This window comes from Rutilus rutilus (assembly GCF_951802725.1).
Source record: "Rutilus rutilus genome assembly, chromosome: 22".
Lineage (NCBI taxonomy): Eukaryota > Metazoa > Chordata > Actinopteri > Cypriniformes > Leuciscidae > Rutilus > Rutilus rutilus.
This window is the reverse complement of record NC_140227.1, coordinates 14,085,708-14,100,847: the sequence shown is the minus strand read 5'-3', so window position 1 is coordinate 14,100,847 and position 15,140 is coordinate 14,085,708. Positions and strand designations below refer to the sequence as shown.

The 15,140-nt window shown below is 35.6% G+C and overlaps 1 protein-coding gene across 2 annotated transcripts in view; it reads left to right on the top strand.

The window, feature by feature from the left end:
- The window catches only part of ly75 (lymphocyte antigen 75), a 34,001-nt gene extending 21,120 nt beyond the window's left edge, over positions 1-12,881 (top strand). For both annotated transcript variants that reach the window (XM_084395021.1, XM_084395020.1), the window contains exons 19-35: positions 709-776; positions 885-973; positions 1,928-2,064; positions 2,145-2,253; positions 2,363-2,526; positions 3,663-3,792; positions 3,881-4,101; positions 6,121-6,283; positions 6,412-6,570; positions 6,816-6,938; positions 7,497-7,685; positions 8,991-9,214; positions 9,325-9,508; positions 9,600-9,758; positions 10,133-10,255; positions 10,425-10,613; positions 11,628-12,881. In XM_084395021.1, coding sequence (XP_084251147.1) covers positions 709-776; positions 885-973; positions 1,928-2,064; positions 2,145-2,253; positions 2,363-2,526; positions 3,663-3,792; positions 3,881-4,101; positions 6,121-6,283; positions 6,412-6,570; positions 6,816-6,938; positions 7,497-7,685; positions 8,991-9,214; positions 9,325-9,508; positions 9,600-9,758; positions 10,133-10,255; positions 10,425-10,613; positions 11,628-11,800 — 2,604 coding nt within the window. In that variant the 3' untranslated portion in view covers positions 11,801-12,881. The remainder of the gene's footprint in view (positions 1-708; positions 777-884; positions 974-1,927; positions 2,065-2,144; positions 2,254-2,362; positions 2,527-3,662; positions 3,793-3,880; positions 4,102-6,120; positions 6,284-6,411; positions 6,571-6,815; positions 6,939-7,496; positions 7,686-8,990; positions 9,215-9,324; positions 9,509-9,599; positions 9,759-10,132; positions 10,256-10,424; positions 10,614-11,627) is intronic.
- Positions 12,882-15,140: the final 2,259 nt, after the last annotated feature.

Sequence of the window (15,140 nt, the reverse complement as noted above, 5' to 3'; positions counted from 1 at the left end):
GCTTGCCATTTTACCTTTTGCGAAATAAACACACGTGGAAGTTGCGTTCATATCTATAGCAACACTTGCCTATGGGTGCATTTATTATTATTATATAATTGGGTGATTTTTATATACTTAGTGTATCAAAAATTTAACAAATCAGTTTGTTTCTTTTTTTACCAAAGATTCTTTTGTACCTTAAAATAATGTTTCCAAAATATATATAACCGCACTGTACAAGTTTGCCAGATCGGGTAGCGGATTTGTAGTTCGAATGAAACAAATTTGACTTGCTTTACGGCAAGCGTTACCATAGCCGATAGGTGGAGCCTATATAAAAAAATTGCCGTTTCTGATGTCGCAATACATCATACTTCCATAAAATCATGCAACATACTCTACCTTGTCTGTGGACATCGTTATTTCCAATGCCGGTGCTGGATAAACAAATAGCGTGCGTGCGACGGTAGGCTGCGGTAGGCTAAATTATTTATGACAGCGGTAATGGACAATTCTGCTTCCAACCTGTAGGGGGACCGAAGAGGAAAAGTGCTTTGGTGTTGCTTTAAATGTTTAAAAACCCATGTACTCATAAAAGTACAATGTTTGATCCTCCACAACACAAGAAAGTAGAGATCTGTTGGGTAATGGATTAAATTTATATGAGTGAATATGTGATTGTTCATATCAGCCAGTAATTAATTAAATTGTAATGACCTGTTGTAGCATGCAGGAAAAGAGGTTGTGAGGTGGTGGGCAGACCTGCGTTATCCTGGTCCTCAGCTTCCCTTTATGTAAGTTGGCTTATCATACCTTATCTAAACCACAATTACAGGCATGAACCTTTCTTTTATTTATCATTTATTGTCTTTTACATGCGTCTTTATTGTGTGTGCTTCCAGCCCCTTTCATCCAGGGTTCAGCCCCTATCATCCTCATTCAGCGTTTCTGGGCAGATGCCCTTCCATCACTCCCATCTCTTTTGAACCCGGTATGAGAGTCTTATTGTGATTCCTAAAGTAATTTCAACATCTTGCAGAATTGATCTTGGAGCAGCTTGACATGTTTTTCATTTGAAGATGTTTCATGACTCGTTCAAATGGCCTCCCTAGTTGTAGCACAATGGTACATTTCTGTGAATGTCGTAAGACCAATAAATCACTTCTAGCTTGGCCAGGCCAGTGATTTCTTTTTTCTTTTCTTTTTTCTTTTTAATTGCCCTGGTGACATTTTCACTGACAATGAAAAAAGTTGAGTAAATATCAGTATACATTTTTTATAAAACATTAACAGCTTTTAGGTTGGTTCGCTTGGTTTGTTTGGTCTGGACCAAAAAAACAACAAAAAGCATTTAGTCTTGGTCCGCTTAGCATTCACATTGGCATTTTAACACCGAACCCAAAGGCATAGAGATATGTTCACAACCTGATTGATCGGCTTTTATTGCGTATATTTTCCAACGGATCTTACTGATCATCCAAAGCAATGCTGTGTGCTGGGCTAAATGCTCTCATTTTATGTATAAATATTTAAATAAATTGTATAAATAATAGTTTAAATGATTTATTTTCCTGTAGCTCAATAGAGCATAGAGGTCATGAGTTCATTTCCCAGGAAGAGCAAGAAAAAATAAAATGTCAATGTCTACCTTGAATCCAATATTAGTCACTTTCATTAAGTTGGAATAAATTTAAATAAATAATATTTATAATAATTATTTTTCTTCCAGACACACTACTTATAAATGACCCCTCCCAAATGTTATTTATTAGTACTATTATATAATTATAAGGTCCATTTTGTACAAGAAAAGCCAATAAAGCATTTTAATTGCTTTCATAATAGAGGATAAGAAAGACAAATTTAATTGTAAAAGATAAGAACAGTTATGATTTATGAAGCAACTCAGATGATCCTCTTTAATCTTTTTTTTTTTTTTCTGTAGGTTTTACCAGAAGCTGTAATGAAAGACAGCCCTTTGTGTGCGAGACCCTGAATGTCACTTCTGCGGAGAAAGGAACCCCAGAACCGCACCCACCCGGCACCCCGTGTGGGGGAAGGTCCCAGCACTTCAAAGACAAGGTCTGACATACCAATCACATCCCTTGAAATTTGAAGATGTGTGTGTTTTTTAATGCCATCATTGTATATTTGTATTGCAGTGCTACTGGCTCTTAACTGATTCTTATTTCAAAAACTTCAATAATGCAAATGAGTTCTGCAAAACACTGAAAGGCTCGATGCTCACCATATCTGACCAAGTTGAACAGGGTTTGTTTGGTTTTATATAGCATTAAAATCCACGACAACATATTTAAATATAAACACATCTTTAACACACTTAACAACTTTCTATCATGTGCACCTTGCCTCCATCTAGACTTCATCACTACAATGTTACCGCAGTTACCTGGGCAACCTCAGAAGGTCTGGATTGGTCTGAAGTTCAAGCCTCATGACACTCAGTGGGTGGATAACTCGCCAGTTGAATATCTGAACTTCAATCCTCTCCTGCATGGCCAGTTACGACCCATATTCATCAATGCAAGTGTCCATCTGCTTTGAAAGTCTTACTGTAAATTATAATTTTGACCACGAAGATCTGGTCCAAAGAAATCGGGGGGTTTTTCAACAGTCTATGTACAGCATTTGTGGCACGCGGTGGATTATACAGACAATAGTTTTGTTTCTCATTTTATAAAAACAGGAAATATGTTTAGAGTAATGGAACAATGGAAGCCTAGCTTCTTCTTTAAAGGGTAGTTTACCCAAAAATGAAAGCCTCAGAATTTTTTTTTTTTTTTTTTTTTAAGCAAGGATGCATTATATTGATCAAAAGTGACAGTAAAGGCATTTATAATGTTACAAAAGATGTAAATTTTAAATGTAAAAAAATTATATTCATCAAAGAATCCACAAATTATTAAGAAGCACAACTGTTTTCAACATTGATAATAATAAGAAATGTTTCTTGAGCAGCAAATCAGCATATTAGAATGATTTCTGAAAGATCATGTGACACTGAAGACTGGAGGAATGATGCTAAAAATTCAGCTTTGTTACCACAGGAATAAATTACATTTTAGTGTATATTACAATAGAAAATGGTTATTTTAAATTGTAATAATATTTCATAATATTACTATTTTACTGTATTTTTGATCAAATAAATGCAGCCTTGACTTATTTCAAAAACATAAAAAAGTCCCTAGTCTTTAGAATGGTACTGTAAAAGCAACATAATATTGATCCATCACACTTGAATGGTCTTGTGAAGTCATACAATAACTTGAAAACAGACATGCAAGAATATTTTTGGCATTTTTGGAGCTTGACAGCCTCAGTCCCCATTCACTGTTCACTGTATGGAAAAGAGCATCATGAACATTCCCCAAAACATCTCTTTATTTGCTTAATGGAAGAAAGAAACTCATACGTGTCGTACAAGTTTTCATTTTTATGTGAACTAGTCACTCTAATGCAAAATGAAAAGTGGAGGAACACATTTTGTTTTATTCATCTCCCATACGTCACGTCATGTATTCAGTTGGCTCTACTTTTAATATCATAAGCAAACATTTCATTCAGAATTTTACTTAAAAACATTTTGAGGCCATAGAGTAATCCTGATACACCTAATCTGACTTATTTTCTCCTTTTCCTCTTGAATTGCTTGGCAGACGTTTGAACAAGACTCCCTGGAGCTCTGTGCCTACATGTACAATGATGATCATTCTGACATGATGGGCACCTGGGACTACACCTCCTGCTCTGACCGGCAGAATCTCAGCATTTGCCAGCATTATGCAGGTATGAGCCACCAGCGACCGTCTCAGTCATCTGTATGTTAAATTAAATAGCGTTCTGCTGATTAACATCCAACTGACAATTTCCCCAGATAAACCAGAGGAACCTAAGCCTGAGGATAACTTCACAGTTCATGATCATACATTTAGGGTGGTACAGCAGGACAATTTAACTTGGTCAGAGGCTCTTCAGTTGTGCCGGAACAACGATATGGACTTGGCCAGCATACCGAATGCATATGTCCAAGCAGTGCTTACAGTGCAAGTTTCTCGAAGAGGACAGCCACTCTGGATTGGACTCTTAAGTGAAGACGTGAGTGAAAATCACACACTCCCATACACTACCGTTCAAAAGTTTGGGGTCGGTACGATTTTTTTATGTTTTTGAAAGAAGTCTCTTATGCATTTACATTTACATTTACATTTATTCATTTAGCTGACGCTTTTATCCAAAGCGACTACAATTGCTATATATGTCAGAGGTCGCACGCCTCTGGAGCAACTAGGGGTTAAGTGTCTTGCTCAGGGACACATTGGTGTCTCACAGTGGATTCGAACCCGGGTCTCTCACACCAAAGGCATGTGTCTTATCCATTGCGCCACCACCACTTATGCTCAGCAAGGCTACATTTATTTGATCGAAAAAGCAGTAAACAGTAATATTGTTACAATTTAAAATAACTATTTCTATTTCTATATATTTTAAAATGTAATTTATTCCTTTGATGGCAAAGCTGAATTTTCAGCAGCCATTACTCCAGTCTTCCTGTCACATGATCTTTCAGAAATCATTTGGACCCACTTTGTAATTTTTTTCACCACTAGGGGTCGCTAACCTCTTACAATAACAAAGGCGTAGGTTGATGACGCATAAGTGTAATTATGGAACTTGTCGTCTTGATGATAATAATGTTTATGGATGTTTTTAACATGTCTGTGGTATGAAGCAGGGTGCGATTGCTAATAAGAGACAGATATCAGCATCACACGCGAGTCCCGCGGATATAAAGGAATAAGGACATTTCATTCTACCGAACTACCCGCAAATGCTGAATTAATACTCACACAGGTCAGTTTATTAGACGAATGAAACTTGTGAGGTAACGCAGCGCTGTTTCACTTGCTCTACACTATCACAATAAACTGCATTTGAGTGTGTTGAAAGTTATGTTATTCAATGTGTTAGTTTGTTGGCTGTTTAGTTTGAGACTAGCAGTAAGCTAGATCAACATTAGAATAACATACTGATCATATTCTAACATTTCATCATGGTGAGCTATCTAACATTGATTAGTTTATGTACATTTGCTCACCTGTCTAATAAAGTACATGCAAAAGCGGCATCTCTGCCAAGTCAAAGTTTGTCGCGGACGTGGAGCTCTCGGCATCTCGAAAACGGCACGCTGATATTGATCCTCGTTTTGGTTCTCCTTTTGACCCAAAGTCTGCTTGCCATGGTCCATAATGTTTGAACGAAACAACAACAGTGTGAGCGTGCCGCTAGACGTTACGCAGTTGTCCACGTCTGTCGCCATGGTTACTATGGCAGTACGAGCGGAAACAAGGGATAGCGCGGATATTACATCATTGACAGGCGACAATGACCAGAGACGAGACATTATTTAAAATTGAAATTTCTCTGAAGTTAAAAATCTTTGGGAACTTTTGGGATATTGTAAGTATACAACTGCAGGAAATATATCACACTGTGCAAGTGATTTTTGCATATTTTATTACAAAAATCGTACATATTGTACCTTTAATATGAAGTGTTTTTAACTACTGTGTACAATTAAATTAATAATTTGATACGATGCACTTATTGTGTAAATAAATACATGTTTTTACATTGTACTTACATATAAAAATACTTTTAATTTTAATTCTGTAATTACTTCTTCTATATTTTACACTGTTGACACTTCCCCTACCCCATAACCCACGCTTAAACACAGTACGTCCATTGTAGTTAAAGACACCTAATATAATGTGGGACCGATCATTCTAATATGCTGATTTGTTACTAAGAAACATTTATTATTATTATCAATGTTGAACCGTTTTGTGTGATAATAGTGTTGTGGAAATCATGATACATTTTTTCCAGGATTCTTTAATGAATATCAAGTTCAAAAGAACAGCATGTATTGCTTTTGTAAAATTATAAATGTCTTTACTGTCACTTTTGATCAATTTAATTCGTCCTTGCTGAATAAAAGTATTAATTAAAGAAAATATTTCGGACCCCAAACTTTTTTTTACGGTAGTTTATTACATACTGGAACAGTTCAATGTCATGAACATCTTTGATTAATATTTGTTTTTAATCAAGGAAGGGGAGCACTACCACTGGACAGACCACAGCCACACGGAGTTCAACCGCTGGTCCTCTGAAGCCACTGAAGGGGCCTGTGTGTATTTGGACACTGACGGTTTCTGGAAGGCCACCGAATGTGAAGAAGAGCTTTCAGGAGTGATCTGCCACATCCCACACAGTGAGGATAATTTGTTCCAAAGCTAATTCAATTCATAAATGATAACTGCTAACCTGATCTAATGATATTCAACTGCTTTTCATTATTTACACACATACGTTTTGCTTTAAAATGCATTGTCATAACAGATAAGACCGTCACTCCTGAAGTGAATCCTGTCACATGTCCCCACAAAAGCAATGGACAGAACTGGATCCGCTTTAAGAAGAACTGCTACACGTTACTGCTGGGGTCCTCCAGGTGGGGCAAGTACGACATCAGTGAACCGCAGATCTGCAAGGCTCTTGGTACGGATGGTGCTTAATCATATCTGGGACTTAAAATACTTGATAAACTATTCTGCAAAACATCTTGTTCATGTTTCCTTTACTGCTGTGTTTTCAAAGTTTTATGGTATGCAGAAACAGCAACTAGCAACTAATCAGCCGTGGGCAAAGCTGATTACGAACATAAATGCCAATGTTTAATGATTTCTATGGAGCATTACCTGAATTTCATGATGTTTTATGGTAATCTTGCCTGTATGTTTTAGCCGGGTATGGAGAAATCCTGACCATTCGTGATGAGACCGAGAATGATTTCATCAGGCAGCAGTTGCAGCCGTTCAAAAACTTGGTGTCATTTGTGTGGCTGGGAATGAACAGAAACATGACCGGTAAGATGATCACTTCTCAAAGTTCAATCTTGTCAGTTGTGTTATCTTAATAGCCAATTATCAGACTAAATATTCAGAATTTTTCATACACAACTTTTAAATTTGAACTGATTTTAAAACACTATACATGATATATTTGCTGTCTTTGTAAATGGTTAGAGAGAAAAAATGGGCATCACACACTTTCAGACCTTTAAGTAATTCCAAATTCTTGTAAAAAAAAATGTGCCTTTTTGCTAGGAGGCGCATGTCAATTGAAAATAATATATGTTCTAAATTCAGGTAAATATCAAACATGTTTGATCTCTGTTCCGACTGGATGGAATCATTGTCCGAATCTAAAAAATCTGAGTTTGTGCCTATAATACAAGACACAATTTTCTATGAAATCTGTCAATTCTGACTTTTGCTAACTAGCATTGACTCCTCCAGACTGTTAACTAGGGCAAAAATCTGTCCAAAAGTCATGCCGGCGTTTATAGGGAAAGATGGATTGAGTAAGAAAGTATAAAATACTGTAGCTGTTAATTTTTGCCCTGTATGATGTCTTTGTTTTAGATGAGCAGCTGAAATGGCTTGATGGAAGCAATGTACAGTTCTCCAACTGGAAATATGGTGAAAGACCAAACATCACAGAACCCTTCATGGCTGGCCTCAACGTGATTGGAGAGTGGGAAATAATAAACAACAAACGTCTTTTCGATGCCTTCAGACAGCGAAGTATTGTGGTGTGCAAGATTGAAAATGGTAAAGCAACACCAATGAGTTTTCAGCTTGTTTTACCCTTTATAAACTATATAAACTATAAAGTATATTTTTACAAAAAATTTTTTTTTAGGCTTAAACTGCAAAATGAGCAATTGACATGTAATCCATCTGTTACTCAACAATCAATAATCAATTATTATTTTCTATTTTTTATTAGTATGCATGCCTTTTTCATGACCTCATATTAATTAAAAAACAACTGCTTGAAATAGAGAGCCAAATATTAAAATGTTATTATAAAGTGTATGTGACACTGCAGAATTATTTAAAGACCTCATGAAATCAAAGTATTATTTTTGTAGCTTTGGTGGGTCTTTATTCTAGTGTATGACTAAACATGGACAAAACAAACTTTTGATCTACACATTTAAAATGTACAAAAAAAAAGCACAAGCCCTTCAGTATATCCTGGCCCAGGAAAACACTGTAGGAAAGAAAATTGTGATTGCCAAACCAGCCAAATACTATGCAATCTTTAAGTGAACGGCAAAAAAAAAACCAAAAAAAAAACGAATATATATATATTATTGCCTGTTCCTTATTTAAATTTACAAAGCAGCAGTCAGTACATTATATAATACACACATTGAAGTTTATATATATATATATATATATATATATATATATATATAGATAGATATATATATGATTCTTATTAGTTGAAAACAGTTGTGCTGCTTAAAGTTTGCAATGAAATGGAAGTTGTGATTTGTCTTTTCTTCCTGATTGTAACGTATATCAGAGTGAAAAATGTAGGGCGGGACTAGATTTTTTTCCCATCGTGAATAGATTATATCAGGATGGTTGTGGTTTGCTATTGCTGTGATCTCAAATGAGTAACTTCCCTCATCAGAGAAGAGAAGAGATGTCGTTGCAAGAGGGAAGGCTATTTTGATTAAAGATTATGAGGGCACATTACAAAAAAAAAAACAGATAAATAATGCTATATTCCATAAAATAAAATAAAGAATTGACCTTTTTGATTTCATGGTGATTCATGGTGATATTTTTGTGGAAATTGTGCTGCATTTTTTTTTTTTTTTTTTTTTTATTGATTAATCGAATGTTCAAAAGATCAGCATTAAGCATTATAAACAGCATTATGAGCATAATAAACAGCATTATTATTAGCATTTGGTGGGTATTAAAAGTGTCAGTCCTTGCTGAATAAGAGTATTAATTTCTTTAAAAAAATGGTATTGTTTATATCTATGTAGATAGTCTAGTAGCCAAAATTCTTGATGTAGCTTGTTTTTTGTCAACTTACGAAAATGTCTTTTACAGATCCCAAAGATGAATTCATGAAGGGCGTGGTTGACGTTAATACTCCGGATGGCATAAGTTACCGTCGAGTGGCAAAGAAAATGGACTGGTATCAGGCACTGCAAGAGTGTGGCAGCAATGGAGGCCATCTTGCCAGCATTAGTGACAAAACGACAAACGACAACATGGCGCTGATCGCCAAAAGGGACGGCTTTTCACTGTGGATTGGCCTCTCCAAACAAGATGTACACACTTTTTGTGATAATAGCAACAATTGACAGCAATTACTAACTGTGAGCTTAAACTTTTGCTCTCAATTGTTATCAGTATGAATTTTTAATGGCTCTTTCTCTAGGTAAGCGGTTGGCCCTTTGAGTGGTCAGATGGGACCGCGATGAAATTCAAACCAGATGGATTTGTAGATGATGGCCATGAGTCTGAGGAAAAGTGTGTGTTTGTTGACTCCAAAGGCACCTGGTCATCTGTCAACTGCCATACAGTTACACAAGGGGCCATCTGCTACAACAACATCAATAAAAGTAAGTCAAGCTTGCAATAACACAACACAAACGTAACTGTTGTTCTGAAAATTTCAGTCTGAAACTGGTTTCTCTTTCTTTTTTTTTCCAGGAACTAGTGCACATCTGTCTTCTCAGTCCAGCAGTAGTTGTCCTAAGAGTGATAGTCAGACCTCTTGGGTCCTGTTTAACGATCACTGTTATGCTTTCAACACGTACAACTACTCAGTCTTTACCATGGAGAGTGCCAAGAACGTGTGTCAGAAACTGGGTGAGTATATTGCTGCGTCTTTAGCAATTTTCACATTCAGTTGGGAGCTTTTTTTGTCTTGGTTAGACAGGAAGTGACAACACACATGTGAATGACCAGTTTGTCTAGTTTTACACGCTATTTAGGGGCATATCTGAAATGTATCTAACCACGATAACAGCTCTTTCCATTTTTCTGTGCGATAAGCATCGGATGGTGGGTGGACAGACTGAGACTAACTTTCAGTGGCACTTTACATGGTTACTGTTATTTCTACCCCTGTTTTAGGACCAGTTTCTCAAATCCAAACCCCAACATAATCACTAAAAACTGTACAAACCATCCAAAAATCAACCTGAATGTGTCTAACAACATCTTGTATTTCTCCTGTATAGATTCTTCGTCCAAGCTGTTAACCATAAAGAGTAAAGAGGAGAATGATTTTGTCTCCAACTATATGAATAAGAACCCTTCCATCACCAGCCGAGTGTGGCTGGCGCTCAACATGGACTCCAAAAGTAAAATAATGAATAATCTACCTTCAAGCTCACCATGTCCTTTTTTAAGAGTTATATATTGCAGCATGGATCATTAAATTACACGGTGTAAAAATAGAAATGTTTACAAATGAGAAGAGATAAACTTTGTGGACTTATTTCAGCTCTGTAAATCTTTGTTTCCTCTAAGGTAAGCCCACTGGTTGGCAGGACGGTAGTGAACTGGACTTCTCTAGCTGGGATGAAAAATTGGGGCCGAAATTATTACAGGAGTCAGACACATCGCAGATCTGCGCAGTCATGGTCTCCAGCAAAGGCAGCTGGACCCAAGCCAACTGCTCGTACAGCCGCAGCCGACTCGTCTGCAAAGCACCTGCCCGTGAGTCCTCAAAATTTCTTGAAAATGGCTCATCAAATACATATAATCAATAATAATATGTGATAAATATTAAATATAATAATAATAATAATATACAATAAAGTTAAAATAATATATTTTATTCATAATTTTATTAACTTTATTGTACACACACACACACACACACATAAATATATATATATATATTAAACCAAGATAAATCATATCAGAACTTTTTCACATTTAATGTAAAAATTACATCCTATGCAATGCCACTGAAAAACCATTTCAGAGAAAACAGATACAAAATTTAATTCAAATAAAAACTTTAAATAACCTGACGGCATAAGTGTGCAGACCTTTTTTTTTTCTTTTTTTTTTAATTGGGTATGTGGTTGTGATCAGATTTAACTAATCATCAAGCTCATGTGAAATAATACAAAACTGTTTTCCCCTGAGGTGAATCTGTTCAACTCCAAAAGGCTGCAACTAACAATTATTTTTTATAATTGATTAATTTGTCGATTACATTTCCGATTAATCGGATAAAAAATATACAAAAATAAACATTATTTGAAACAATGTTATTCCACATCCTGCCCAATGCTGTCCCCTAAACAATGTGTAATATAAAAGCATATGAAAATAAATATAGTAAATGTATCTATGTAGACTATGATGTACATTATAAGCAAAAAGGGGTTAAAATATAAACATTAGATTCTAAACCTAAAAAAAAACTGAAATTAAAATGATTAAGTTAAAAATAATAAACAAAATGTTATTGTGTACAAGGTATGAGGAACACACATTTATTCACTGAACATTAATTGGCTATTCCAACAATAGTGCCTTTACTGCACATAAATATGGCTACTAGTGTTACATGTATATTTTTAAACCTACTACACTTAATTTCTAACAATTTTTTTTTTTACTGTTGATTGTTTTTCATCTATCAATGGTTTTCAGTGGCATTGCAAATTCAAAACAAAGCAACATTATGGTTTAACATGTTGTATATTGCATGTGCAGATCCAGGTAGCCCTGTGGCTTTGATCTTCTTCATCATTGTACTCATCTGCATCATCGTCGCCGGCGTCTTCCTCCTATACCAGAAAAACAAGCATCGCTTCCATTCGACTGTGCGTTACCAGCGCAACTTTGATGACGCGGACAGTACAAGTATAATTAATAATGCAGAATAACGCCTCAACTGAATGATGTCAAATTAAACGGTAGCTATTACGTGCCTTTTACGATAAACACGATCAACAGGAACACCTGCTTCAGTGGTTCAAACTAAGGTTATTTATTATCCACCCCACAGCATGGCTTAAATAGATGACTCGACAGTTTTTGTAAATTAAAATAGGAGTGGTAATGTTTGAGGTTTTAATGTTTAAATGAAAATGTCTGAAATGGTTGTGTATATTTTAATGGGAGGATTGCTGGTACTTTCCGTACTATAAAAATTTGATTATGTTACTTTGGCTTTTCTTGAAATTACGAGTTTTTCACTCCTCTTGAGCACCACTGAATATTAACTTGCACTTAGAGCTGGGAAGATTTTAAGATTGTACATTTTGGAAGATTTTCCTCTTTTTTTTCTTTTTGAAGATGTTATTTTAACAGCGTCAATGATCCCAAACCTAGTTATCGTTTTTCCTTTTTTTCCTTTTTTTTTCTGAAAGCCTCTCTTTAAAATTTCTAGATTTATTAGTCATCCCTCAATAGAACATTCCAATCAAACTTGCCATAATGGTGTTTTTTCACAGTGTTTTGTTTTCCTATGATGATGTATCATGTACTTATCCTATAATGGCTTGGTTTGCTTTCATTTAATATCCAAGTTCTGTACAACAGCTTATGGTAACGCAGTGCACTGAGTGCAGTGTAAGACGCTTATGATTAATTACATTCAGAGATTATATCTATGCACTCTTTTGCTTAATTCACTCAAACTACTGAAATCTGATGCACTTTAATGAGCTGTGTGAATCGAACTATTAGTGAAGGATTTAGTTCATGCTTTGTAAATATTTTATTATATTTTTGTTGTTGCTGTTGATTGTTTTTTTTTTTTTTTTACTCCAAACTACACCAAAGATGATTTGGGAATTGATGGTAATGTATTGCAAACCCAAACATGTTAACTAAAGCTGCTTTTGTAAAAAGATTTTTTAAGAGAATCTTTTGTGATCCTTGTCTTTGATTTGAATACATATCAGCTTTCCTCTGTTTTGACCACAGCAGAAGATGCTCAATAAAACAATGTACGTCTTCTAATAGTATATGTCTTTTGTTGGTGAATATTAAAAGAAATGTTGGTTACACGCAGGCTTGGGAGGGTTTCAGGGTTACTTTAAAAATGTATTCCGTTACAGTTACAAATTACTTAATAAAAAAAAGTATTCAGTAACGTAATCCAAGTACTATAATATGAAAGTAATGTAACTGATTACTTTTGGATTACTTCAAGGTCACGTATATAAATAAAGTCAAGCAAGAAGAAATATTATAAAAAAAATACAAAATAAACTTTTATTTATTAAGAATTTGGTCCAGTGCACAATATTTGCTAAATATTCACACAGGCCTGAATATATATTTATGTAAAGGGCTATACAGACATCTAGTGGCTAATGTGTGGTATTACAGATTATTTTGTTTTATTTTTAACTAATTTTTAACAAAAAAATAAAAACACAACATTTAAAAAATTTACACAATCTACATATTATTTTATTTTAAAATAGGCCTACATGTTGACTAAAGCCGTGAACTTTCTTAATTTGCCTGACTGAACTTGGGGCGTTGGCAGTGGGAGTTTCCCTTCGACGTTACCCAGACAGCGAACTTCCCGTTACGTGAGAAAAGATTAAGAAAGGACATTTTGGGTACTAAAAAAGCGACTCTCCTAATTTCTACAAAATAGCAGCCGAATTTCCATGAATTAAAAGCGATTTTACCCGCAGGCAGCATCGTTTCTACTAGCAGCAGTGATTCAATCTGCATCTGAGGAGATTGTAGAAAGCTGTTATTTGCACATGCACATGTGAGTCATTACTGGCAACAGAACCAGGAACTACTGTATAATCAAGCAGCGCTTAATATAGTGGTATTATGCCAAAATACTTATTTATTTAGTTTTAAATGAAACCATTGTAATCCTGAAAGTGTTCCCCCTTTTTTTCAAAATGTAACTATAATCTGATTACTACTTTTTTTGACGTAACTGTAACGGATTACAGTTACTGGATTTTTGTATCCTGATTACATAACGCCGTTACATGTATTCCGTTACTCCCCAACCCTGATGGTCCCCTTTAGACATTCTGTTGACTAAGTAATGTTGCACATACATGTCTACTCACTCTCTTTAGAGTGTTAGTAGAGTATTAGTAGACTATTAGGTTAGGGTTAGTAAAATAAACTGTCATGTGTAGTTACAAAGTTACTTATAGTCTGTAGAATGTCTGTTGGGGGAGCATCAAAATAAAGTGTTAGCAGATATTAAGCAGACAGTCTACTAATACTCTAACTCTAATGAGAGTGAGCAGCATTACTTATAGTCAACAGAATGTCTAAAGGGACCATCATAATAAAGTGTTACCGAAATGTTTTTGGATCACAGTGTTAAAATGAATTGATAGTTTTAGAAAGTTGCAGTATTCATTAGTATCTACATGCTGCTTTAGTATTTATCCAGGCTGCCAAAAAGGCAGTATTTAATGCACAAGCCATTCACACGATAGGAAACTAATGGTTCAGGGCAAATAGAATACTAAAGTGAAGAACAGATTACACAGATGTACTTAAGGTGGCTTGTATGTCATGCTATTGAATGTCATTCAATCTGTCATTCATACTAAACTGAATGTTATACAATGCAAGTAAATTGCATTGAATAGTGTATGGAAAAAGCATAATGTTAGGTAGGCAGGTGGCACGTGTCAAATGTAAGTTTCCACATGAATGGCTGGACCCAGGGTTCATCCAGATCTGACGTTCGCGTGCCCATTGTACACCGTTTCAACAGTTGACGGTTCATCATAGGCACCATCATTAAGATTTTGATATGACTTGTGCCACAGTTGACCTTCTGTTGGTTCAGACCAGATGAGATAGCCTTCGTTGGCCTCGTGCATCGATGAGCCTTGGACGCCCAACACTCACCGGTTTGTTGTTTGTCCCTCCCTGGACCACTGTTGGTAAATTCTCACCACTTTTGACCGGGAGCAACACACAAGCCTTGCCGTTTCAGAGATACTCTGACCCAGTCGGCTTGCCATAACAATTTGGCCCTTGTCAAAATCGCTCCGATCGTTATTCGTACATCCAACACGTTAAGTTCAAGAACTGATTGTTTGCTTACCATCTAATCTACCCAGACCTTAATATGTGTCGTTGTTAGGAGATGATCAACGATATTCGCTTCACCTGTGACTGGCCATAATGTTTTGGCTCATTATTATTATTATTTTTTCTGGTCTTGCTCTACATCTACAGGGTTTTGACAGACACCATTAATTAGTTAATGTCTTA